At 40.0% G+C, this 26,934-nt stretch overlaps 1 protein-coding gene across 2 annotated transcripts in view; it reads left to right on the top strand.

Annotated features, from left to right (window-relative positions):
* The window catches only part of RFX4 (regulatory factor X4), a 97,994-nt gene that overhangs the window by 15,707 nt on the left and 55,353 nt on the right, over positions 1-26,934 (top strand). For both annotated transcript variants that reach the window (XM_030041537.1, XM_030041536.1), the window contains exons 2-4: positions 4,034-4,120; positions 12,389-12,449; positions 17,969-18,092. In XM_030041537.1, coding sequence (XP_029897397.1) covers positions 4,034-4,120; positions 12,389-12,449; positions 17,969-18,092 — 272 coding nt within the window. The remainder of the gene's footprint in view (positions 1-4,033; positions 4,121-12,388; positions 12,450-17,968; positions 18,093-26,934) is intronic.

Here is a 26,934-nt window from a genome sequence, read left to right as displayed (position 1 = left end):
TGCATTCTTTGCTAGTAAGATTGTAATAGTTTCCATACTGTGTCTCAGTACAGAGTTATCAGTATGTGGCTACACTACATTTTACTACTAGATATTAATTAATCTATTTATTTTGCCTGGATGTTTTTTGGCTAGCACTGATCCTTGCTCAAACCACTGTGCTGGTACAGCTGAGGGTACAGTATGCTGGGGCTCAGGGTGAGAAGGAGTCCTAGAGAGCAAGGAGAGGAAATGCCTTAGGACTTGATACACTGAAAATGCAGCGAGTAAAAATACATCCTGTATGAGACAGGATGTATTTTCTTTTGCGCTCACAAGCACTTCCCACTAGAAATTTGGTTTTTCTACATGTTGTGTTAATGATTCATCATTATTATCGGGTCTGATATATACTTCTGCTTAATCACCACCTGAACTCTCCATTTTTCTGTGACTGTTCCTGATGTGAAATCCTGTCTATGAGAAGTTTGTAAGGTCCAAGCACAGTAATTTAGGCTTTAATCACATAAACCCTTCCACAGCATGTGACTCAATGCTTGTCTAGAACAGTGGTGTAGTATGATTGGCGTCAGCCTTGGGAGCGAGTGATGAAACCTCAGCCTAGAGACACCAGGGGTTAGCCATGGGTCTCTTCCTCCGGCTCTGCAGCCGGAATGCCTGGGAGAGGCCCCAGTGCAGCCGGGTTGTGCACCCGCGTGTTGTGAGGACAAGAGCATTTGACGTGTACAGGGCTCTACCCAGTGGGTTCGATATGCTGGGGCAGGATCTAATGGTATTAACTCTGAAAGAACTTCTGAAAGTCAGACTTAGTTTTGACTTTATTTTGTTTGTTCTGCCTCTTTCTCTTTTCTTTGTTTTTGTTTTATTTTAGGCAGGTGCTATCATATCTGGGATCTGCGGGCTCCTGAAGGGAATATTTTAAGTTTCTGCAAAACTGTGGTTGTATTTTCTTTTAATACCTGAAGGCATTTTTATTAATATTGGGAGTTTAAAAGCTTTGTAAAAACTTTTTTTCTTTATACAAACAGTAAAAAAATCTACTTATTCAAGGAAGGTATTTATTAGAATACTTATTTATTTATACCCACATCACTCAGTTTCTGAGATAATACAGCCTTTAAATAGCTAGTTGGTTTTGTTGCATTTTGTCACCTGCCAAATAATTTGACAAATTTGCCATAAACTCCCTGACATTTTCGCTCAAAAGAGTTAGTTTTCTTCATTCTTTGCTGCCAGACAGGTCATGTATCTTTTCAGGCTTGAAGAATTTCTATCAGCTATTTAAATGCAAGACCACAAAGACAAAGCCAGACTCAGGCTGCAGCGAGTTGAACCGGGGTGATTCAGGACCAAAGGAGTTGCAGCACATAATTAAACAGTAACTGCGCCCTACTCCAGAGACTTTATATCTTGCAGTGTAAACTGCTTGCTTTACCAATGAAAAAGGGGTATATGTGCAGTTTTCAGAGACAGTAAGTGAACAAGGATGGTGAAAATTGTTACCGAGTGACACTTAAAAAGTTTTTTTTCCTACTATTTAGGCAGGGAACGTGACTAAAGATGGCTGCTGCCAGTTCCCTGTTGCCGAGGGAAGAGGATGCGTCCCAGCTTCCCAGCTCTCAGTGCCGGGAGGAAAAGAAAGGGCAGAGCTGGGCATCGGTCTCTCCTTGGCGCTAATGGCAGCCGCCTTTGCTTTTACTCCCTGCAGCTGGGCTCAGAGCCAAGGGAATTATATACAGCCATGGCTGTGCGCTGAAAGGAGGAGGAGGTAGGGTAATCTTTCTCAAGGCTTCTCACACCTCTCTCTGATGTTGTCCTCAGCAGCTAGTTTCTCTTCACCTCGTAGCGATCTGTGAGGATCCAAGCTCCTGTCCTGCAGCTCGTGGTGCTAAAATGGGAGAGGAGAGAGGCTGTTAGTTCAGTTTTAGGGCAGTAAAAGAAATCTGGCACGAAGCAGCCATATTGTTGTGTTGGCCTTTAGACAAGGAGGTGATACACCCCCACTCGATGCAGCCGAGCAGCATGAGAAGAAAAAGCCTCGAAGTTAGAGTCACCGCAGGCTTGTGGGTTAGTAACTGAGCAGGAGCTGATCAGACAGCACAGGCCTCTGGCAAGTTTTAAGTTGCGGTGTCAGCAACCTTAAAGTGATTTTTGTACAAGGCTGTGTTGAATTTGATAGGAGAAGAAATATCCTGAAAAATCTACTGACAAAAAGAGTTATTTTTGCTGATTTTCAGAGAAGTGCCTCAAAGGAGTGGGCCATAGGGAAGAGGCAGCATGGTCATGAGGCTCCTTAGGCACAGGACAGTTTGATGGTGAATGAGGAAGATGCGTGCAGGGACATGCTTGTACTGATGAAGGCAGCATCGCAGCGTGTTCCTGCTGTGAATACGCGGGCAAACAGGCAGAGAGAGGAAAGGGAATGGCCTGGAGCTGCCACAACCTCTCTTACGCTGCCTGAAAACCAGAAGCGCACAAAGCAACAGTGCCTGGAGTCTTATGGCAGGGCCTGGAAATCAACTCTGAAGGGCTCTCAGCAGACCCCTTCTGAAGTCCTACACAGATGCCATTGCCCTTTTGTTTGTGTGGCAGTGGAGAGTGGGTGTACAGAGGAATATACATGAGTTTGTGCAACTGCCTGGGTTTAAAAAGCTTTTTTTCTGCAGGATGTGTTTGGCCATGACTATTCATATATTTATTTATTGGCATCTAGTGCTGAAATGAAGTCATACCAACTTTTACCTTCTATAAACCAGATGGCCAGCTTTCCCAAGACACTGGGCTTCTGCTTTCCCTTCAAGCCTGCTGCTGTGATGGGATTTTTCTGGCTGGTGGACTGCTGCCTGCCCTGTGCAGGTAGCCTGATGTGTCTGGGGGGGTGGCTTATGGAAAGGAATCTGCAGCCATTTCCGTGTCTTTGAAGGTGTTTCTGGTTCTGGCAGTTTGCTGACAGTGAGGCCTGTTTCCCCTTATTTCTTGTAGATCTCTTCGCTCAGTGGGGTTATTTCCTGTCATAACTTGTGGGGTTACCTTGCAGCCTTCCCACCTATCCCTTCTTTTTCTTGCTTTGACTACAGAGAGCTCTGTGAGCATAAGTTCATTTCTGCCCACGTGCATGCCTTTGAAAAACAATCTTATGAGAGAGGTCAGTTTATTGTAGCAATATCCAGGGACTCCAGGAAAACTCAAGGACTCATATTTCATACTTTGTCCAAGGAAACGTATAGGAAGGTACAACTTTTGCCCTGAAGACCTGTAACAGTAAATTCTGCTGAGCCTGGTACCTCCTCTAAAGTAATCGGGGGATGTATGTTATAGCTTCCAGAAAGAACAGCAGAGTCAAATCAATGCAATGCTGTACCTCATCTGACTGGTGGGAATAAATTGGAAGAGGGAAGAGGGAGGACAGGAGTGGTTGAGCACCCACCACGAGGTGATGAAGGTTCGAGTAGCTCAGTGGCTGCTGACTCGCTATGTTGGACTCGTACCAGTGTGGAAAAGGTCTCGGTAGGGCCTGGGACTCCACCAGGGTGAATGGGGTTGTAGGACTGGACTTCAGAGAGCACAGTTTGAGCCCTGCTGTAACAAAAATTCACATGAATGATTGATTTTACACACACGAAGAGTTCTTTCAAAAGCAGTGGAAATACTCAAGTACATAAGTCTGCCAGACTAAGACTCAGAAATTAATGCAATTTATGTGTTTCAGTTGCCCACATGAGATGATTTTTTCCTCTTTAAATGTATCATGTGATGGGGAGGGGAGACAATATCCTGAGGAGCTTTGTTATGTGGATGGAAGTGTTTCAGCCTCTGTCGTTTAAAACCAACCAAACAAAAAATGAAACTAAAAAGCAACAGTTAAGTTTGAAAGCAAGAAAGGACTTTCTTATTAAATAACCTCAGACTGAGCGTGTTTTAATAGAAATGCTAAAGAACACCATCTGTTGAAAACCGGTTTAGTTTTATATGTTGGAACTTTATTTTTATGCAAAGACAAACACAAAAAAAGAGCATCTTTGTTCTTTTGCAGAGAGTTGGATTGAACGATGTCTCAATGAAAGTGAAAACAAACGTTATTCCAGTCACACCTCTCTGGGGAACGTTTCTAACGATGAAAGTAAGTAACTTGTCATTCATTTAAAATGAATGTGAACATGTCCAAGTGCTAATTTCCTGCTATATAAGTTGCTACATCTTGGTGATATTTTTAGTACTCTGTAGTTTGAAGAGTCAACTCACTTGACACAACCAATAGGTTTTTTTGGGTTTTTTTTCTGGAATATTTGCTATTTTGCATTACTTAAAAGGAAGTAATGCTATCTGTTAGTTAAAACAACCAGAAGCGTTTGTGTGTCACTGAGTAAAGGTTGGATGACCTCTAAAATGTGCTGTTAGTATTAGCTCATGAGTAAAACAATCTGTTTTCCTTTTTACTGGTGAACACCATGTGGCTGAAATACAGGAAAAATTGTGCTGTTTTTCAATACTATTATATGATATCATACATATAAAATCTTTCTTTTAAGAGTTAAACAATCAGATTGAAAAAACCCACATATTAAATCATGATATTGTTTCCTTTTTAGTCATAGAGAGGAAAAAATTATAAACCTAGCTGATTTTAAAATAGCTATTTTTTCTTATCTCTTCTAGTTATACTAATTTTAGATCTTGACTTTTAACAACAGCAGGTAATTAAAAAGACCCCCAAATACCTTAAAATAACCTAATTTATTTTAAAATTATAAGACATTTTTCAGTTTACCATTTAGTTTTCCCTGTTTATGTAGTTTCTGTTCTACTTAATTTGCCTAAAACAAAATACTCTTCACATTCATTTTCCTCTCTGGACTTCATATATTAGTTCATGTTACAATATATTAATGCGGACTGAATTATTTAATTCAGGAAGACTCACATTTTCATAATATTCAAGCACGTAAATTTAGAAAATGTATTTTTAATAACTTCTCAATTGCTGGATGTCCCTTTTACATTCTTTGCATTTTAAGAGAACTACTTTATTTTGATGTTACAGTAAAATTATATGCCTTGCAGCAGAGTGTTTTAGTGGATCACGGAATTTGCTATATTGGGGCCCTACTCTTATTTGTCTAGGGATCTCCTTTGAGGCAATATCTTTTCTGAAGGAGAACAGAGGTGTTAGAAACATGGTATTTATTCGTGACTCCCAAGCTAAGAACAGTGGAGAAGAATCCTTAAAGACAGACAATAAAACTTGGACAGGTTTGGGTTTTTTAATTTTTAAAAATTAAGGCATTAGAACTTAGTTTCTCTTTAAAAATAAAATTGTATTGAGAAACAAAAAACATCTGCTTGTTAATCTGCATTTTACGAGAACCTGTGAGACTTACGGAATTCATTTCATTCTGATGCGACTGAGAAAGTGATGGAAAGAATCTGTAATGAATGAGATGTGACTTCAGACTCTTAATAGGGTCAGGATTCGGGATTCAACCCTTTTGACTTTAGTGAGCTTTTCCTTAGACTCACAGTTCAAGACAGTATTGTCAAGGTAATTATTTAGCACCACTAGCTATATTAAAAAAATTATAATATCATAATTAGAAGTCTCCTTCTACGTTCTGTTCTAGATCTGTTACCCTAAATAAGTTGTAGCAAAACTAGGGGTAGTTTGTTATATGTGCTTTCAGTTTAAATGCAAGCATGAGAAAACTTCCACATACCTAGGGACAGTAAGAAGTGGCCTTGCGTGGGTTAGCAAGAGCAGAGCAGGTATTTCAGACAATGCCATTGAGAAGACGGGTGGTTGTTCATTCTGTTTTCTGGTACTGGAATTAAGGGGCAAGAAATTATAATGAAAGGCGGCAAATTTAGAACTGATAAAACAAATTTATAAATTAATTTATCCCACAATTTCTGTGCAGAAGACATTGTCACAGTATATAATGGAAACCCAAATGAGAATGAGTTGATTTCATCTAGCTTCCTTCTTAATAGCCAGTTCTTCCAGATGCTTCCTTTGCACTGATGCCAGCATTTCTGCAATGCAGATAAGAGAATTAATCCACCTGAAAAGTCATCCTTGTTTTGGGGGCGAGGGGGTGAATGGGAGAGGGTGAAGAGGAAGGAGTAGGAAAGAAAAATAAGCCACTTGCCCAGCAGCAAGAAGACCAATAATCCGTGAAATCCAGAACAAACTACAAGTTTCACCTTAGAAATCATTGCAGTATGTGCTCCTTTCCAGCCCTTGAGTTCTTTCTAACATTTCTCTAACAGTGCCCACACACCAACCAAGAAATTTCCAAACCATTGTGTCACTTTGTCCAGCCTCTGTCATACCTTTACAAACAGCAGGAGGCAAAATGTTTTGAGAAAACCTATGTAACCCTATTTGAATTCTTCAGAACGGTGGTCAAACTGCTGTTGTCAGTGGAGCTCCAGTTTCCATCTGTAGCCAAAAGAAGGCGTCATCCATCTTTCTCCTGACTAGTTTTTTTGTCTCTAAATATATTAGGTAGCTGTTGGCTGGACTCTACCAGAGAAAATGTGTGTTTGGTGGGGTTTTTTTGTTTGGCCTTGCAACCAGTGAAGACTATGAGAATTTGCACTGTGAACTGATAATGTTCTTACTTGTTACCATGCTTGCTCTCATGACTATTTTTTTCCTGGGTGTTTTAGAGTTCATAGGGTTTCAGGACAAGAGTAATAGTTTTGCTGGTCTCCTTTTCTACAGTTGAAGTGTGCTACAGAACCATACTTCAGGCCACAGGGGTCCTTTGCAATCTTCTGTTCTCATCGAGACACCTCCAGGCCTCTTGAACCTGTATTTCATTGTGAAGGGAAGCAATGACTCATAGCTGTGGATTCCCATGGTCTCGCTGCTTCTTGGGGTGCTTCTTACCCTCTTGGAACCTTTTATGACCTCTTCCAAAACACCGCTTTTACAGTCTAATATAGAAATTCTAGGTAAATTTTATTTCGGTTTCCAGGTTTTTAAACATTTTTCCTTCCACCACTTCCATACTCTACATGTTAGTCAAAAGATCCACACAGAAAGGGAATGGTACAACCTCATATCTAATAATTAACCTCCCCCCCCCCCCCACACACACATTTTCTGTGTACTGTGCGTTGAGCCAGGTTCTCCAAATTGAAATAGGGGTCTGGAAGAATACAATTCAAGGATTATGAAAATTTCAACTTCAGTTCCATGGGGAAGGAGTCATGATGTTACATGATGAAGTGGAAGGGTTGCTTGTCCCAATTTTCTTGCATATTTAGAAATGTGAATGTGTAGACAGTTCATATGAGATAAAAGAAAAGATTCAGACTACTTCTTGCACTTCAAAAGCAGTGTTCAAAAACCATGTTCAAACTGGCTGAAATGGAAGATTTATCCAATAGTTTCTTTTTTTTTGTTTGAACTAACCTCTTATTCTTCCATTGGAAAAGAAATGTTTAAAAAAGAGCTACTTGATTTCATTGACATTTTCCTTAGGGAAAATGACTTCTTTTTCAATCATACCTACTCAATTAGAACTATGCTCCCATGTTTCTCAGATGGTTTTAAAAAATCCCACTATTTTAAAAGCATGGAATACATGCTAATGAGCCTGAATCTTATTTATGGCTACATGTAAGTAAGAGACAAGGTAGCTTCTTACTATCACTTAATTTTAATTAAGGGCAAATCACTTTTCTTAAAAGTCAGAACCTGGACTGCAGGGGCTGCAGAGGAAGAGTCTATTTCTCAGAAAGGTGTGGAGCTACCTGACCTAAGGGAAGGATTTTATCCATATAAAGCTACTAATAACATATTAGCTCCTCAGAGGTTCTCTGAGACACACAGAGGCAGCACTGGAAAGTATGGGACTGTTCTATTATCTCCACAGTGGAAAGCGGAGCTTTAACTCCACTTTAGTTATGACAGACTAACGTCAACATTTTAGAAAAAGGTGTACAAATGCAGGGTCTTCACTTTGTGGATGTTCCACTTACTGTGTTTAAGGCAGCATGCTTAAAGAGGTGTCGTACATAGATCCTATTGTCTTCATGTCTTGCTCCAAGAAGCAAGAAATCCCTCGAGCTGTACCTAAAAACAGACAGCAGAAGTTAGAGGATACTACTAAGAGTTCAGGGAAAGCCACAAACACAGGTACAAGGTACAAACAGAACTCTGCTCTGGTGGCTTTGAAACAGAATTTTGAAAGGAGAAAGACGGAGCTGTTAGCAAAGAAACTTCCATGGACTTTGGGAAGAAAAAGATTCTCTGATATCTCTGGGAGCCAAGAAATACTATTTTTCTAGCACATTGTTGATCCCAGTTTTTAATATTTGAAGGCCTCTTCCGTGCTGAGATTTTACTTGCAACTGTCTAAGCTATTACCTGCTTTCAGCTTCGGATGAGTACCAAGTTTCCCACCTAACCGGGTACCTTAAAGATACCTTTCCTTGGAATGCTGGGAGTCCTCCTACTGGCAGTGGAGTGAGATCTGGTCCCAGCAAATGGTTTTGTCCCTGAGGTGCTGTGCAGCTGCTGTGTGTGTGAACACCTGCAGCTGTGCACCACGAGCAGGATTTTTCCTTGAGACTTCAGGTCCTTTTGGATTTGTCACAGAAGAATTGTCAGCTCTGTTCTTTGACAGTACCTTGAAGCAAGACTTCTTTTCAGTGTCTTTATTTCCTTTCTTTACAAAATAGATTGGATTTTAAAAGTATTGAATTTCAAAAGGTATGGGTTCATTTTAATCTACAGTGTTGTTCTGATGGGGACTGATTAAAATATCAGGCCAAAAAGTAGGGGAAAACAGCATTTCTTACCTCTTTCATGCTGTACAAACAGATCTGGAATCAGACCTGTGTCAAGAATTACACAGAACATTCCCAGCTCAATAGGGAAGCCATTAAGCGCTCTGCTACCAACTAAAATATAAGGAATAGGGATATTTATTATTTTCTGTTAGTCAGTTATCTGATGAGATTATATTGTTAAAACTATGCAAAGTAGAATAAAGTGCTTGTATATGTAATACTGAAAGTTTGTATTTCTAGGTCCCCTCCATTCCTATACCATGTGCAATTCTTTCCATCTATTTAATAAAAAGTGAAAATAAATATTGTTTTCTGAAAATAAATATTGTAGCCAACACTTGGTGAAAATGAGAAACATTTTGGCTGACAGCTGGTCCATTGGCAGAAAACAAAAAAAAAGTTCTGTTTTCTAGTGCAGAGACTTGTTTTGGGGGGAGACAAGCACTAACTGTGAAAAACTTAGTTTTGTTGAAAATCCAGTTGTTGAATGGGTAATATTTTGATGGAAAATGGTGCTTGAAGATTTTTTTTTTAATAATTTCAAGGTCCATCATTCTCCTTCTTGGTTTTAAGGGACAGTTAGTGGAGGATGCTGAAGAGTCTTGAAGAAGGATCCCCAGGAAGCAGACATACCTGAGGCGTGAGATTTAAATTGCAGTTTATGACCTTATTGTTAGTTTGTGTTGTTAAAACAAATCCTTACATGGGAGGAGCTGAGTATGCCTGGCTTGCAGTGTGTCTGAGGGCAGGTTAGGTAAAGCACCTGCTCACAGGTGCTCACTCTTAATGCGAGTGAAAAACAGCTGGGGGAGGGATGGAAGGGATGTAGAGACTCTAATATTGTATAATTTAGATATTGGCTTGATGTCTGATACAGTGCCACATATCCAGGGGAAAACTAAGTCTAGTTAGCGCAGGTGAAAGCCATCTAATAACAGACCTTTGAATATTAGCCCCCTTAAATCAAGATAGATAATAAAAAGTTTTATTCCAGGGAGGGGGGAGTCATACCTCTTGGTTTCACAGACAGAGGTTTAGGATTTCTGCACCTTGGTTAGACAAGGGGTTATTTAGATCAGTGGCTTTCAGCCTTTCCAGTTTGCACCTCCCTAGCAATTTCCAGCAAGGTAGAAACCAACTGTATACTGAACTTAAACCAGTGGATGGTAGGCTTTGACACTGACATAGAACATACTGATTAAGAAAGTGGATGACTTTCACCTGGGGTGCAATAGCCTTAATTTGAACAAGGTGAGAGTGGGGCACAGGAGGAGGACTGGGACCCCACATGCTGCTGATGCCTAAAGGCAGCGGCTTTGGTGGTTGTACCTTGCCATGGCGTCTCCCTCCCTGCAATGGCGAAGGCCTGAATCCCTCTGGTCGGTAGAAAGGCGCTGTAGTGTCCTGCGTTATGGGTCCCTGTTGGTGAGAGCTGTGTATGACTGCCAGCTGTAACTTTCGTGCCTAAAGCAGGGGAAAGCCCCCCCCCTTCCCTCCCAGCCAGTACTCAGTACTGCAACACGGCTGAGATGAACCGTTCGTGACTATCGCCCTTTCATTTTTACCTCAGGAATGGTTGGGAGGCCACCAGCTGCTGGGCACCCACAGGGCCTTGCCAGGCCAGGCTGCCCGTGGGTGAAGGAAGCAGCTTCTGTGCCCCAAGCCTGGGGAGCCGCCATAATTCCTGTGTGTCCCTCCCAGCCTATTTTTTCCCTGGCTGGGCCGGTCAGGAAGACACGACAGCATGAAGGACTGGGCCTTCCATGCCAGGGCTCACTTGCCCTCCCAGCAGGTGCTCTTGCATCTCCGAGCCAGGCTTCCCCATCCCCTGTCGCCTGGAAAACTGTGAAACTCAACCCAGAAGGCTCTTCCCACCACAGAGCAGGGCAGACATGGCTGCCCCCTCCTCCCCAAGCCTCTCCTCAGGGAAGGCTGGAGCTGGGTGAGCTCTGCTTAGGGTGTCTGTGCTGTCAGTTAAGGGCAAGAAGGGAAAAAAATGGTCAGTGTTGTGAGAAGGGACGGCCCCGACTATTTTATCCACCCGGTGGTTTAAATCCGTGCTGCACGGCTCTGCCTCCTGCCATGGAGAAGGCATTTGTCCCGTCACCGGCGAGGCTGGGGGACGTTGTCGAGCAGCGGCGGTCTGCGGCAGCCACGGCCGCTCGGCATTCAAGCCCTGTGTGCCGAAGGTTTGTTGCACGCCGACCGTTTGTTTAGGAAAAACAAATGAAAAACACAATTTAAAAGTGATTTGAAATGTGTATGTTGGTCCTATGCGCTGAATAAAAGCGGGCCCCTGAAAGGGAGGGAAGGAGTGTGCAGTCCAATAATTAGAGGCCTATTGTCATGCAGATGCAGAAGAGGGGCTGTGCACAGTGTCTGGGGTAACTGTAAATCTGGATTTTCCTGACATTCAGGGGACCGGCCTTGCAGGCTAAAGGGTGTTCGGTTAACACAACTTGCCCTATATGTAATGGAAGAAATATTGTGGCGTGAGGGCTGAAGACAGTGTTTTCCAAAGTGGGGTTTTGTTTGTGTGCGTTGGTTCTTGGGACTGCACAAAAGGCCTCCCAACAGGGTCTGACGTTCAGAGGAGATAGCCCGGCTCCCTTAAGATTCCGCATCCTAAAGGCTCACTTTAATAACTTCTAAAAGTTAATTGTATGAAGAAATGAAACTTGCAGCATGGTGTACAGGCGCAGTGGTTTACCTCATCGTTTAGGTATCAGAGCCTTCTGCACTTAATGCTTTCATCAGGGACAAAGTTGTTAAAATACCAAACTGCGTTTGATACAACAGCGTTTCCAAAAGAATACTCTTCTGGAGATGCTGATTGTGCTTCGCTCCAGCTTTCACCTAGGAATGTTTTATATGCTTCGCAAATCACCCTTTAATAGGAATTACTCTATACATACTTTTAAATTGTTTTAAAAGAACTAATGGGAGCTAGGAAGAATCCAATATTTTAAGAGTTTTATTTTAATTATCTTTATTCATCTTTTATTCAAATTTTTGGAAAGTCAGCAAATCAGAGAGTTACCTTGGAAACAGTTAATGAGGAATACGATCAGAAACATTATTTGAAAAGGAATAAAGTATATTATAGAATGTTTTTAATTTCAGTTTTTCTTGTTCAGAACTAATCTTTGTAAATTTATAAGCATCTAGTATTTATCATATGTTAGGATCACAATAGTGGATGAAACCCATTAAATGCCTCATCTAATATAAAACTTGAGTATGGCAACTGTTCCCTTAAAGCAGGTGAAAGTGGTTTTATGTTCTGATATGCTGCTAGAGGCCTAAGAGTTGCTTTTTTTAATATAAATTTATCCTTTCCAATGTCATTATTCCTATGCACCACTCTGGTCCTGCTATCAGTGATGTTTGCATGGTTTTATTGCCTTAAGCAGTATCTACAGATGCTAGCTTAGGGAATGTCATTATTTACATTTCCACAATTTAGCCAATATTTTGAGAAAGCTTTGGCACTTGAGAACTTTTTTTTTATCAGATAATTCCTTACCATTTCATAAATGCCTGAGCAATTCCCACTGAAATTACATAGTATTTTTTTGTTTCTTAACAGATGAGGAAAAAGAAAATAATAGAGCATCGAAACCACACTCAACTCCAGCTACACTGCAATGGTAAGATGCCTTTTTTAAAAAAATCAAGAAAACTTGTTAGTGTTTTTTCTTATACTTTTTTCAGCTGAAGTGAATAGAGGTCTTGGACACCTTATACAGTTCTAAAGATACTTTCACTGTATGTGTTTAATCTGGTCATTAGTATCCTGTACAGCAATTCTCAATGAATGTCTTACTCTTATGGGATTTGTTTGAACCTAGGAAATCTCTGATATAGTTTAGAAGACCTACTTGGCATATTTGTTTGCTGCCTTGCCAGCTGGTGATTTGTGGTTTGTCATCATTGTTATATTTATAACAAAAAGAAAACTAGTACTGAGGATTTTTTTCAAGACTCACATTTGTTTCAGTGTATGATGAAGCCTACCTTTACTGACTGTTTTACTGAAGTGAGATCTCTGTAATTTAATGTAGAAGACAACAAAAGAAGAGAGTGAGTTTGAGATTTGCTTAATTTGTCAAAATCCCCTTGCAAATTTAGTGAGGGGAAAAAAGGAAAAGTAATTAGGAAGAAAGAAAGAGGATGGGGAGAGGAAATTTCTGAGTTAGTGTACTGAGCTATGAAAAATGAACAAGTGCTGTTCACTGTGATTTAAAGCGGTATTTTAGGCTGCATGTTCTGTAATGTTACTTATCTTCTGACATCCCTTTCTACAGGTTATCTCTTAGACTTTTGTTGACTTTCCCTTGATTTAGGTTTTTAATTCTGGTTTAGCTTTCTTAGTATTGTAAGTGATCGAGCATCTTTCAGGAGGTTCCTTGTATCTGGCAGAACAGAGCTCTGTTACAGAGAAGCCTCAGAGCACGCTTATCTGGAAACCCATGCTCCTTACCTTGTTTTAAGTCTTTTAAAGAAAGGCCCTTACTTCACCTGTAAGTAATTCTCATAGTTTTCTAGATGGAAAGATAAGGTTATTGGCAAAAAATGTGGGGGTTTTAGCAAAATGTTAGAAAAATAATTTTTCTGCTTCTGTCAGTCTCTTGAGAGATCTAACTGAACAAACAGCAAAGAATAATTAATTCAGTTAATTTTACTCTTTTTCTCTGAAATTCTATGATTCTGTGAAATATGCATAGAGATGTGGATTATTTCCTCTATATTTGCTTTCTAAAGTTGATCAGTTAAATTTTAGATTTAAAAACCCCTAAGACCTGTGAGTTGATTTAGAATAGGTTGCTGCAAGTATTCAGTGTTCTGCCTTGCAGAAACTTGCAGACACTTCCAGTGCAAATAGTGAGATGTGCAAATACAAATAAAGGTATTTAGTTCTGAACTATTGCTTCTTTGTACCTATTTGTATCACAAAAGAGGTGTTTTTCAGAAGTTCAAGAAAAGTGAATAAAGAAAGAGAGTGACTACAGACAGCGAGAAAAATTATTAAAATAATACTGAAATTTCATAGATGTATTTTATTATTTTCCATTATTCACCCACACAACTTCAACACAGTTCAAACAGGGTAACAAAGAAATATCTAGCTAAAATAAAACAGCAGGCAGGGTTTACCACTCCCAAATTCAGAACAGTGCTTATTTTGCAATAGAGTCAGTTAAGAGTCTTTTCCACAGGAGCAAATAACGTAGTAGCCAAGAAGTCAGAGTTAATTAGAACATGCCAATGATACTGTTCCCAACAGAAAACATGCAAATACTGTAAACAATCTTTTGCCAAATACTTTCAAGCTTCCTCGGTCATAAAGGTTAGTAAATCCCTAAACTCCTGGGATATTGAGCCCTGCTGGAACGTACTGTGCACGCTAATGCTCATTCAGCAGTGTTTGCAATAGAATACTAGAATTTTGATTCTGAAAAGGCTGCTTACATCATCTTCCCTTCCCCCTTTCTAGTGTACTGGCTTACTACCTGTCTGTTGTGTTATTTTTCTTACATGTTTAGGTAGGTCAGACATTCTCCCCTTTGAGTCTTTTGGAGCATCTGAAATTTCCTCCATTCAATTTTCCTCCCCAAAATACATGAGGGAACAGAAAGCAATGAAGTTTTCAAGTTTAATTTCTTTAGCTGGCATCAAACTGAATTATATGATTGGCTCATTTGTTAATAGATCTGTAGGTAAAAGTTTCCTAGCTTAGTAGCCACACTATAGAACAGTTTTCTGGTGGTTTGCATATGCTTTTCAGCCTATGTACTGCAGCTTTGAATTGGTATTTCCTGGAAAACTGTGCTACTGGGTTTGATACACTAAATAAAGTTACAAGCTCAAAAGTTGTGGTAAAATTGCTAAAGTAGTAAGCTTGCTTTGTGTGAAGATGTCGAGTTTCCACTGTTCTGGAAATTCAGACCCATTAGCATCAGGTTATTTGTACTGTGGTGGCACCTAGCAACCCATGGGTCAGTAAATTATTGTGCTCAGCACTGTACAAACGCTGTACTGAGCGCTTCCTGTAGGTTTAGCTTTACGTGTTTGACAGTTTTGCCTGCTCGGGCCTCAGACCAAGTTTTTGCACAGTCAGGAAAGACGAAAGACTAAATTTACCTGAATATGCCTTGGGTAAGCATGTGTCCTAACCTCTTACAGGAATCTCTGGGCCAGATTCAAGAGGTGGAATGGTGGGGTAAATTATTGACCAGGTTTCAGGATACAGTACCAAACTTGCCTTGTTCTGGCAAATAGAAGCACCACAATTGTCTGCAGCGTCTGGTGTCTGCCAAGTTAAAGCTGGTCATGTTTTTACTGTTAGATGCTACTATCATTTACAGCTGATGAAGGCATTGGAGTGTTGGAGGACAGAAACAGAGGAAATGTCAGTAACAAGGAAAAAGACGAGGAAGAAAGTAGTAGAGAAAGTGAAGCAAGACATAAGGGAAATATGTAAATTTTGTCACATGGTTCATATTGCCATCGACTTTATTAGCTATTCCTTGTCTGGCATCTTGCTGAAAAGAGCAAACAACATCAATCCTACAGGGATCTATCCTTAATGCTTACGCCTCTCTAAAGGCGATGTACGTTGAACACTATAAATGAGGAGGAGGAAGAAGTAGCTGAAGATGCCAAGAAGCATGTCTGGATGACTGTCAGCCTGGCTAAATATCCTTTTCCTGGAAACAGGAATGATGTTTTTGGTTTGTTTCGTTGATGACACAAAATGAAGTGAAAGGCCTGGTAAATGTAGCATTACTGCCAAATACATCATAATTGGGGAAACTACATGAGCTTGAATTTAACCATTAAGGCATGAATGTGTTCATTATCATCTGTAAAGCTATAGCTTGCTAAACACTTGGCTGTAAAACATTCATGATTACTTCACTGGTGAACTGGTTGACCAAACTGTAAGTGTGAAACTTAATTTTACATCAGTTTGGGGGGGATGTGCGCGCGCACATGTGTGTGTCTACTTCTCCAAACACAGAATTATTCAAAGCACGGACAGCCTAATTCCGTGCAGTTTGGTGGCTTACAGTGTAGGTGCTCCGAATAATAACAGTATTGTGAAGCTAAAGTCAACAAAACTGTTCTATTTTCTGCAACATTTGTAAAAAGAAGTAAAAAAAAAAAAAAAAGGAAGGTAAAGCTTTGCTAGGTAATGGATTCTCCCTAGATCAGTAGTTTCTCAGAAATTGTTATAATGCATCAAAATTAATCTGTTCTAGAATCCTTTATGTGATTAGCAATGGTAGCACCACAGCTGCTCTGTTGCCTTCATATCTAAAAACAAGTCTAACAACACTACAGACCTGACTGCTATAGAATAATTTCATTTAATCTAGAAGCATATAAGTGTATGAAGGGGGAAACAGTAACAGGGACAGATAAAATTGTCATTCCTGTGGAAGGATTAGGGGGTTTATTGCTATACTGTAGTGGTACAAAAGGTCTCATTGTGAACTACTGGATTTCACATGGCTTTATTAGGACATTTAAAATGTTATATATATATTATTTCTGATAATGATTTGTTAGGTAGAAGATTGAGTTCATTATCTTTCTACAATACTGTAGAATGAAGCTGAATTCAAAATATGATAAAGTTGTTAAATAAAAGACAGGAAAATAAAAGAAGTGGAGCAAGATGGGTTTTTGATCATTAAAAAAAAGTTCAGGTATAATGGAGCATTGTTCAGTGTCAGACTAATGACTCTCTGTGAAAGAGAGGAGAAAAAGAGAAAAATTCATCAGATATGAACAGAAATAATTAACTGCTTTTCTTTCTGTCCTGTCTTGGTCACGGAAGCTGACATTCCAATTAGCAGCTATAGTATACAAACGAACTCTCCAGGTTTTGAAAGGAGGTTTTGTTAAAGCGCTATAAATTTGAGGAAAGATGCCGTGATGATATTTCTGTAGAAACCAAGGAAGAAAAGATGTTGCCCATACAAACTGATTCCATTCATCTAGCCGGATCTCTTATTAAAATAGTTTGCAGTCACAAATGATCATGATAACTGAAATGGAAGGTAGGTAGGTCCTGAAAAAGGCAATAAAGGATAGAAACTAGATATTTGGAAGGTGTTCTACAGCTATCAAATGACAGAGGGTTATTTACTGTAAAATTGGAGTTTTTTGAGAAAATGTATTAATTTTCTAATATGTTTAAGAGGAAGTTGCACCTACCTTCTTTTCCTAGGTAGCAGGGCAGACAAGCACACATGTAACTGCATGCATATGAGTGACACCACGGATGACAAGATTAATTATGGTTTAAAGTTAAGTGTGTATGTAAATAGCTCTTGAACTTCGTTGGATCAGCAATCATAAAAATGTCATTTCAAAGGAATGTTAATTCTAATCTATAGACTTGTAATGAGCCCAGTTTCAGATTTTAAAGATGAAGCATATGCCTATTCATATATTTGATGCATAATTTAAAATTTTATAGTTGTGTGTTTGCATGTGTAAATGAATAATAAGAATTTCTACAAGGCAGAGGAGGATGTTATTTCACTATTCCATTCAGCACTGTATTCAGATCATGGACTCTTTTTTCACTTTGTCCATCAGCAATAACAAGAAAATATTATACAGGTAGGATTTTGTGCACACTCTTGTGTATTTGCAAATAACTTGCTTTTTAGCTACCTCTGCTTCTTCAAGGTACAGAATATTGCAGCTGGACAGGAGTGAAAAGTCTTTAGTCATGAACTAAAGGTGACCTGTCCTGTAAATAGAGAATGCTTTCCCTCAGTGAATGTTTTTTTGTTTTGTAGTTGTACATATATTTGTTTACTGCAGGACGCTTTTAGGGTATAACAGACTAGTATATTTTTTCCTAAAAATAGCACTTTGGAGCATGGTCAAAACCCAGTATACCTTTGTGATAATCTCTACTTGCCTGAGAACTCACAGCCTATGTTTTTGATAGCAAGTGTAAACCAAATGAAGCAAGTAAGTGTTATGGAAGTTAATTGGAAGGAGCACTTAGGAAGAAAGCAGAGAAAATTTAGTAGAGAAGCAAAAGTCAGAATGTTTGTCTTAAAGATGCAGCTTTGCACACTGTTTACCATACAGGACATCCAACATACTTGCAGTTCTCTCTGTTTGATATTTGCTTTTTAAGGCTAGAGGAGAACTATGAGATTGCAGAAGGTGTTTGCATTCCTCGAAGTGCTCTCTACATGCATTACTTGGACTTCTGTGAGAAAAATGACACGCAACCTGTTAATGCCGCCAGCTTTGGGAAGGTAAGTCTAAACAGCAGTATGATGCCTTGAGCTCTCACCTGGTTCAGGTGAATTTGGATTATTGAAAAGAATTAAATCATCATTTACCATTAGAGATAGAGGTATATGAATGGAATCTCTTATGTATTCAAGTTATTGGACAAAGGCTAAGATTTTAAGTGTTTTGATAGTTGGAATAATTGCTGATCATGACTAAGCTCCAGAATACACAAATTTTTTTGATGACGTCACTGTCAGCTAGGCTGGGGATGGAAATGATATACAATATTGGCAGCTTGGAAGTCGAATACAAGCCAGTGTAAACTCATCTGCATTGTGACCTGCACTGCTTTAACAAATATATATTGTTTTTTTTTAAATAGAAGGGTAAAATATCAATCATTTAATTCTGGACCCTGTCTATGCCATTCTTGTAAGCATGATACGGAGATTCCTGAATCAACGGTATCAGCCCAGGCTGGCAAATTCACATAGTGGAGTTCAATGCCACCAGATGTGAAAATCCAGAAAGCATCTAACAGCATTTGTGTGGCACTGCAGGTACAGGCTGCCAGGTTATCTTTATACTGTGATTCCTTGTGCCTCCACTTTCCAGCCCAGCTCTAGTAAGAGTCACTGAGGTTAACTCCAGACTCACAGTGGAGATGCACTCACAGACACTGGCTATGCGTTGTCCAGATGTAAGCAGTAAAGCTATAATAGTATATATCACCAGCAGATGTTAATGGCTGGCTAGGATGTTACATAAAGTTCTTATTTTGGATTTGCTGGTCAGGTGATGTTTTCCTCTCAGTGAAAATGAGGATGACTCTTTTTTTTTTTTTTTTTTTTTTTTTAATTTAAAACTGAAATTTTACTCTAGAATGTGTCCCAGGCCTTTAAAACTTGTAGGCTGTGAAAAAAACAAAGTGTAGAGTTTGCTACCATTTTTGAAATGCTTGCAAGCATGAATCTGAAGCTGATTGTCCTGCAAGCTATTCTCTTCTAGTGTTTGCAACATTTATTCTATAGAAATGCTGGGTATTCAAAGAAGCAAAAATGTTCCTAGGGTAAGTGCCTGTGTAAAGAGTAGGTGAAGGAGAAGAATGTATTTAATGAGGTGTCATTTTCTATAGTGCATCTTTATGTAGGCAGCTTAGCAAGACAAGTAAAATGTACTATGTTGTAACATTACTATGTTTGTTGTGTCTTAAAGACCTGCATAGCTCAGTTGATTCTGTTGGGTTTCTGTTTAAACACACTGTGTAAGTTTGAATGAAATCGTTTGTTCTATATGTTATTGCTACCAAGTGGCAAGTATAGTGGCAACATGTAATTTTGGAGTAGAACAAGAAACAGATGTCATGCAGGCTAACACATTTGGAATGTGGGTGAAATTTACATGATGCTACTTTTGCTGCTACTGAAAACTTCTATAAATTGTAAGGTGTAAATACTCTGAAATTATTTCATTGGAACATAAATTTACCAGGGACTTCACTGATTTTCAGTATGCAGCAGTCTTTTTACACTATATATTACTCCATCCTCCTTCTTCCCTGCCCCTTGTACCCACACACACCTGTTCATCAGTAGGAGTACTTTGACCTAGCAGGACAGGTACAGTGTCTTTGATCCAAAAATCATGCCATTCCAGTGTGTTTTTCATGTGCTGTGTTCCAAGTGTTTTCCACTTGATTGCAATAAAGTTCTGAAGCAGTGATGCATAAAATTTGTTTCTGCTTTTTGTGGAGATGTCATACAGAATTGTCCTAGTACTGTCCAAAACTAGTGCTTCGTGTGGCCATCACTTTTGGATCTGGAAACTGAGGCTTCTGCACAGGTGTGTCCAGGAACCTCAGACAACCCTGGCACAAATATTGAAGTGAAACAGGCTCCTGCATCTGCAGAACCTGGAGCAGACCCCAGTGATTCTGTCCAACCTATTATTGCCAAGAAAATGTACTGCACAGTCATGAAGATCTGCCAGGCAGACACCCACTTCTTTCAATCAATAGCTTGCAGTCAGCTTCTCCTTAGGAGCAGGCACATGGACAAAGTTTTAGCCCACACGCTTGTTATCATAGGACTTAAATACCTTATTGGCAGTATGTGTTGCATAAATGCCTTGGAGGCAGTGCAGTGAAATAGGTGCTATTTGAGGGCTTCCGCACTTAGCTGCTGAAACAAGAGACCCCAGACGTGTTTGTCCTTGTTGGGAATCATCAAGAGCCCTGCAGCTGTCATCTCCTCCAGAGAAAGGAGTTAGTTGTTCTGTGAAATTGTAGACAGTTCGCCTTTCAATAGACCACATTGAATTTATGATTCATCTTTGAACTTTAGCTCTGTGGGCAATGTTAAACATTTAGGCTTTTTCTTTAACAGACTGGTAGTTTTTAGAAAGAGACATGGAGTTCAGCACTTTAAAACAATCTGTAATAAGTGACATCCTAATATATTGTTACATACTCAGTTACATCTCAATTAACAGAACAGTGTTGATTTCACTTTTAAAGATACTACTGGAGACCTATGAAACTTGCCTGAAAGTGATCTCTCCAGATTAAGGGTTTGTAGACAACACTTCAGCCCATGTGTACTTCTTAAGCCTGATGTAAGTTGAATGTATCCACAACAGAGCATGGCAGGGAGAACAGACAAGTTGTTCATGAACAGCTGAACTAATGGATCGTTGTTTCCTACCATCTCCTATGTTCACTAAATCCATAGCCTTACCTAAATCTTATATAATATCCCCATGTTTCCCTGCAGTATATTCAATTATTTCCAGGTCCCAGTCACTACATCAAGGTCTTGCTTCTTTCAGTTTTCTCACACATCTGTTGCACCTTCTTTCTACATTATTTTTAGATTCCCTTATGTATGTCTGTCTATCTGCCTGTTTCTCTTTCTCTCCTCACCCCATGCTGACAGCTGGGCAAGACGCAGCACATGGGGTGGCTGGTTCAGAGCAACAGAAGTGTTGACTGATTGCCTCATAGTCATGGTTGCCCAGTCAGGTAGTGCCAAATGGCTCAACTAAAGCCTGAGCTTTCTTCCCCGTCTTGTCCTCAGCATTAACATCAATATGTTCTCCCCACTCTCCAGCCAGTGTTTTCTATTAAGCTTCTAGGACATGGAGTGGACCTCAGCCATTTGGTAATATTGGATTAGCGAAACAAAAATTGGTCTGGGGGTGGGGAGGTTAAAAGAGAGACAGTAATATCTCATAGACTGCTTCCTGGGGAAACCAGGTTAATAGCAAAAAAAGTAACAAGAAGAGGAAAGGACAGAATTACTGTATAAATAAACACCTTTTAAAAGCAACCTATACTCCTAAGCCACTTAAATTACATATAAAATAAGGAAGACTCTAATATGGTTATTAATGTGATATATTCTTATATGACAAAGGTAGCTGTAGCTTTAATATGTTAGCCAAGATTTTAGTGCTTTACTCACCCAATTAATATGTGAAAATTACAGGCAGTTTGGTCTGTACTAGCATTTGCCAATCTGCTAATAGCTATGCTACCTAGTCTGTCATTACTGAACTTTTTCCTGCCTGCAAAGGGCAGGACCAAGCACTCTTTTACCCATATACTTTAAGTAACAGTGACTAGGGAGGGCCATGTATTTGCTGGTTACAGCTCAGCATCAGCAAGTGGAGACTACAGTGTTAAACTTCTGCTCTTACTGTAGGCAGCAAAGCATATTATATTCAATGGGATCATGATTTCACCCAGAAGTGAAGCAGAATCAGTAAAAATGTTCCATGCAACTAGTGAGAAGACAGGGAAGTACAGTGAGGAAGGGCAGGTATGTCACTGAGTTATTAACAGTAAAATATCGCATATGAGAAAGCTTTCTCATGGTGAAGATGGTTAGACTGTGGATTAGTCTTCAAGCAAAAGGAGTGAAAGCCCTGTTGCTGAAGTCACTTAAAAAAGAAGGCAACCTTGTGCCCCTCAGCCCTGGGCTGCAAATGCCTTGGGCTCTGCTCTGGGACCCTGTGGACTCGGAGAGCAGCTTAAGGTGTTTCCCACTGGAAGTTCTGCCGCTGCCTGCAGCAGGGAGGGCTGAGCAGGTGTATGTTTTATTCTGAGTGACATGTTAACATAAAATGCCAGTGATAATTAAAACACTGAGCTAGGAGTTATAGTGGATGAAGGCTCTGACTCATTCTCACGCGGTTTAGTTGCAAAAGATAAATCATTCTGAATTGGGGCCTTCACTGAGTCAGATAAAAAGCAGGAATGTTTTGAGCGTTTCCAAGCCCCTCAGTAGCTATTGCGTATGGATGGGTGCCAATAAGGCCTGTTGGTTCTCTCCTAGCTGTAGCATGTCACCCAGCTGTTCAGCTGGGTTGACAGGTCTTTGAGATTATCTTTTGCTTTTATTTCCAACACTGATTTTTGTTCTTGTTTCTTTTGTGATGTTGTATAAACATAATTTTCTTAATCAAGCCCCTTGAAGATGTAATATTCCTCCTCTGCACCAGTTTCCCCTGTCCTCCATGTCCTTAGTTCACTGCTTTAAATTTACCGTGCAGTGCTAAGTCATCTCCTGGACCCTGCCATATCTCTCATACAGAACCCTTGGTTTCTTGTGGCGCAGCCTCTTTTGCATCCTCATGAAGTGTTCTTCCCACAACTCCCATATGCCCCCTGGAGGTTAAATACTTTCCTCTTGTTTATCTTTTTTTTCTTTTGGTGCTTTCCTGCCAGGTCTTTTGACAAGCAATAAGAAGTTAATATTTGAGAAGGAAAACGAAGGATGTTGACACTTTGCAGGGTGGTTTTCCCCCAGCCTGAGGTCCCTTTACATCGCTCTGGCAGCATAAAGAGGTTTAACCTGGATGCATGCTCACACAAATTTTAAAGCCTCTTTGTTGCTCCCTGACTAGCTTTGCTTAAGTGAAAATTAGATTCCAATAAATTTATTTCACTAAATAAAGAAGGGTGAAGTCCACAACAGATTTGTAGTATTGGTTAGGAAAGAGATCTTTTACATTTTTGACCAATATTTCCACCCCATTTCCAAAAAAATGGGCTGAGGCACAGTTATACCAGCAGAAAAGTGCTTTTTTTCCCAATAGTTTGCCTTGCTCCAGGGAGGTACAAGCTGTACCAGCCAGAGTCCTCTTTTATCACTATGCACTGTCTCTATGCCCAGAAGTTTTGCCAGCAGGACTGCTCCTCCAAGCATGATTAGCATAAATAGGATTTGCAGTTTCATGCTATCATAGTATATATATTTAATGTTTAAAAAGGACAGACAATTAGCCTTATTGAAACCTCTTTGATAATGACATTGTGATGTGACTGCATTCTGATTTGTCTTTGTATTGTAATGCACACATCTGGAAATTGCCTGCTGTGCATAAGGAGATACTTCTCCTGAAGATGCATTTTTTTTCCCTTTACTCTCAATTTACTCCTAAGTAGCTTCAATAGTAACTGGTATAGCAAAGCCAAATTTACGCTTAATGCTTTCTTCTGATAGACTAAAACAGCACTTGCTTTGTTGTGAAAAATTGCTACATATGGAATAGTTTTTTATTAGGCTTTTTTTTTTTTCCTAGTCAATATAGAAAAGAAAAATAGAACTGGGGAAAAAATCAATCTAAAGCTGAGGATGTGGTTTCTGTTATTGCATTGAAGGACTGTATCAGTCTGTCAGCACTGTCTGAGCAGTCCCTGCTTTTCCTTCATCCCTTTTTAACAGCTAAGGTTCCTGACTGAAGGACAGTTAACACCAGTATGACTTTTCTTCCCGATTCAGAATCTTCTAGGCCAAGCTCCTCTGAGGAGGCCATAATAACACAAGTACAGCAGAAGCAAGCAGTCATGCTGGTGTGGGGAACAGGGGTCCTACAGTGTAGTTGGAAAGGTCTTTTCCCCCTTGGCTCTGCTTCACTGATCCCTTGTATTACTGCAGGTTGCTGACTATTGCCTTTTTCTCCTTGAGCTTGGGGAGTCAGAAAACCAGCAAGGACACCTCGGTTTCTTTGGAGTGACTTTTCCTTTCCCAAAGATTTGCCCTCTAGCAAAGGGATTTTTACTGGCTTTGCCAGTTCAAGCATCTGGCTTCTAGTTAGGTCTTCAGCATGAAGTAGAGCGGCCTCTGGGCTGCTTTACCTCATGCCTTGTCAACGCGTCCCAGAGGCTGTTCTTACAGCACAGGGTCTGCCAGAGTGCAGGGATCCTGGCGCTCGGCCTTTTCCCACAGATATGCTGGGTGATGGCAGAAAGCATGCTGGCACCAGTACAGAGCAGGGGGAGTTGTGCAGGGTTTTAGATCTGCTTGGCTTCAGCAAGTCAGCACTGAAAGTGGCTGCAGCTCAGCTAAGCATCTGAGTCAGAGCATTCGATGTTTGTAGCTTTGTTGGGATGCAGTAATCTGTTTGATCGTGCCTTAGGTTGAATAACATCTGGCCAGAGGAGCTGCTGAAGGAAGATATTGTTGTACATAGATGAATTTGAGGAGAGGTCTCACAAGCTTCACTAAAGGGCCCAGTTCAGTTGGAGTTCCCCATGGAGTCTAATCTCCATAGCAGGCAAAATTGGGCACAGGCATTAGAGAAGGTGCCAGCAGGCTTTTCTGACTTGCTTTGCAGTGTCGGTTGAGATGTATCAGTGCTAGAAACAAGATCTTATCCTACAGCTAGACCATAGCCCGTTCCACAAAATGATGAAAGTGGGTGGAGAGAAATGGGAAGGTTATTGAATCTAAACAGACAAGAGATCTGAAGTCAAAAATACTGGACCTGTACACTACAGTCTTTTCTCCTGGGCCATGCAAGTAAGCAAGCAAGGATTAAAGAGGGTATAGACACAGTCACACCTCTCCTTTTCTTTGCACAGTTTGGTGGATTTGCGGGACAGGAATGATATTTCGAAATGGACTAATTTGATTATGCTCTTTCCTATCAGTGGGTGTTTCTTAGGGCAAAGCTTTCTTGACCTTTTCCTCCAGGTAATGTGGTGTTAAGCCAGCCCCCAGACATATTTGAGCCAAAAGGTACCTGTTAACACAGGTGTTAATAATAACAGACTGTCTCAGTGCAGTGCTTTTCAAAAGCACTGAAACAGATGAGGAAACCCCAGAATGATCCAGCTGGAGCAGTACAAGGCCAAAGATGAATGAGCCTAAAAATCATACACTTACCATATAAGATTAAGGATATTGGCATTGTTTGTGTTTCACAGCAGTGAGAATAAGGAAAGCATAGCTGTGTGGGAGTATAGTTATATTTGGCATCACTTGTTTTTTTCCTGCTGCTGTGGCAAAGAAGTTTGAAACACTACAATAGAATTTGGTAAATAAACACAGATCTTCTGTACCTGACTTCATAAAAGAAAAGCATGCCCTCTAGATATGGGACGTGAAACTTGAATTGAGATAAATAGAGCCAGGCCCTGTTATGAAGAATTGTTAACAGAGGAAAGAGAATTTATTCCACTGTATTTAGAATCTCTCTAGAACCTACCAGAGCTACAGAGCCTGGAGCCTGAAATCCGTTTCTCATTCTGGCAGAGTGCAAATACTGGATTGCTGTGAGTGGCTGCGTGGTGCTTAGTTGCTGACTGGGGTTAAACCATGACAGTTGCAACTTAATTTTATTTTATTTCATTACTCTGGGAAGTTCTAGAAGCACAGCTAGAATTATTTAAAATAGAAAGGAACAGGAGTCATGAATAACAACATCCCTCTAGATCAGATGCACTAACAAAATGAACATGCCTTTTGAAAAGTAGCAATTTAAATAATTCCAGGGAAAAGACTCCTAAAAGTCATCCTCTGCCTATTGCCCCCAGAGCAAAATTTAATATTTTGACACGGGGAGGGAGAAGAAAATGACTTCAGAATTTTCCAGACATCTCTGGTTCCTTCCATCCTTATTTGTTTGCATGAAGACAGATGCATAAGATGCTTTATAAGATGGTTTGGGCTTTTTTTTCCCTGATTTGTTTTGGCATCTCATATCATAGAAGAATTTAGATGGAGTAACTGGGAAACAGAAAGTTCATACTTTGATAGTGAATGCAATGAGGAATGATGAGTCACCGTACAGAGATGAAGGCAGAATAGACAATACGTTCCTCATTTATAAGCTGGGGCTGGCTCTGCTTGTGTTGGAATGTCACAGTGCTGGAGATGTGAGGAGAGATGCAGTAGCAGAAATTACAGCTGGTAGTAATCAGGATGAAGGAATGCACCTTTGCAGCCATTTGTGGGTAACAGAACAGCTCCTGCAGTTAGCCATGTCTAAGGTTAATAGGTTGTGCAGACTACAATACAGACCTTTACAGAGGAAGTGCATATTTCTAGTTGTTGCCCATAAAGCTTTCTGTGTTTTGCATGGATGCTCAAGTAACTTATTTTTTATTGCTCTATTTTAAGAATGACCAAAAATACAAGTAACTAGATACTTAATTCAAGTTTATTCAGACACCTCTACTAGGTTTAAAAAGCCAAAACAGGATAAAAATCCTGTTAGCTCCAAGATCTGTGCAATATATGTTGGTTGTTGTACTACTAGCATTGTAATCTCAGTGTGAGAGAATGATATGAGAAGACTTTTCATTCCTGCATTCACTTTGGCTGCCCCAGACATTCAAAGTGGAAAGATTACTGCCTGTCTGAAAGAAAAAGGTCCCCTTATGTTCTACCTGCACAGGCATTCCTAAACCCATGTATTGGGATTGTCTGCAAAAGGGTTAAACAAATGCTGTCCTGGATATGCTAAGTCCCCTGAAAAGATGTAAACTATATATATGTTGTTTTATAATGTAATGACTTCTGCCTGGCTCTTATGTATACAGAAGGCAATCAACAAAAGAACTATGGAGTTGCAAAA

This window comes from Aquila chrysaetos, chromosome 17 (assembly GCF_900496995.4).
Source record: "Aquila chrysaetos chrysaetos chromosome 17, bAquChr1.4, whole genome shotgun sequence".
NCBI lineage: Eukaryota > Metazoa > Chordata > Aves > Accipitriformes > Accipitridae > Aquila > Aquila chrysaetos.
Note: the sequence above shows the minus strand (reverse complement) of the source record. Positions and strands in the feature narration are given on the sequence as shown.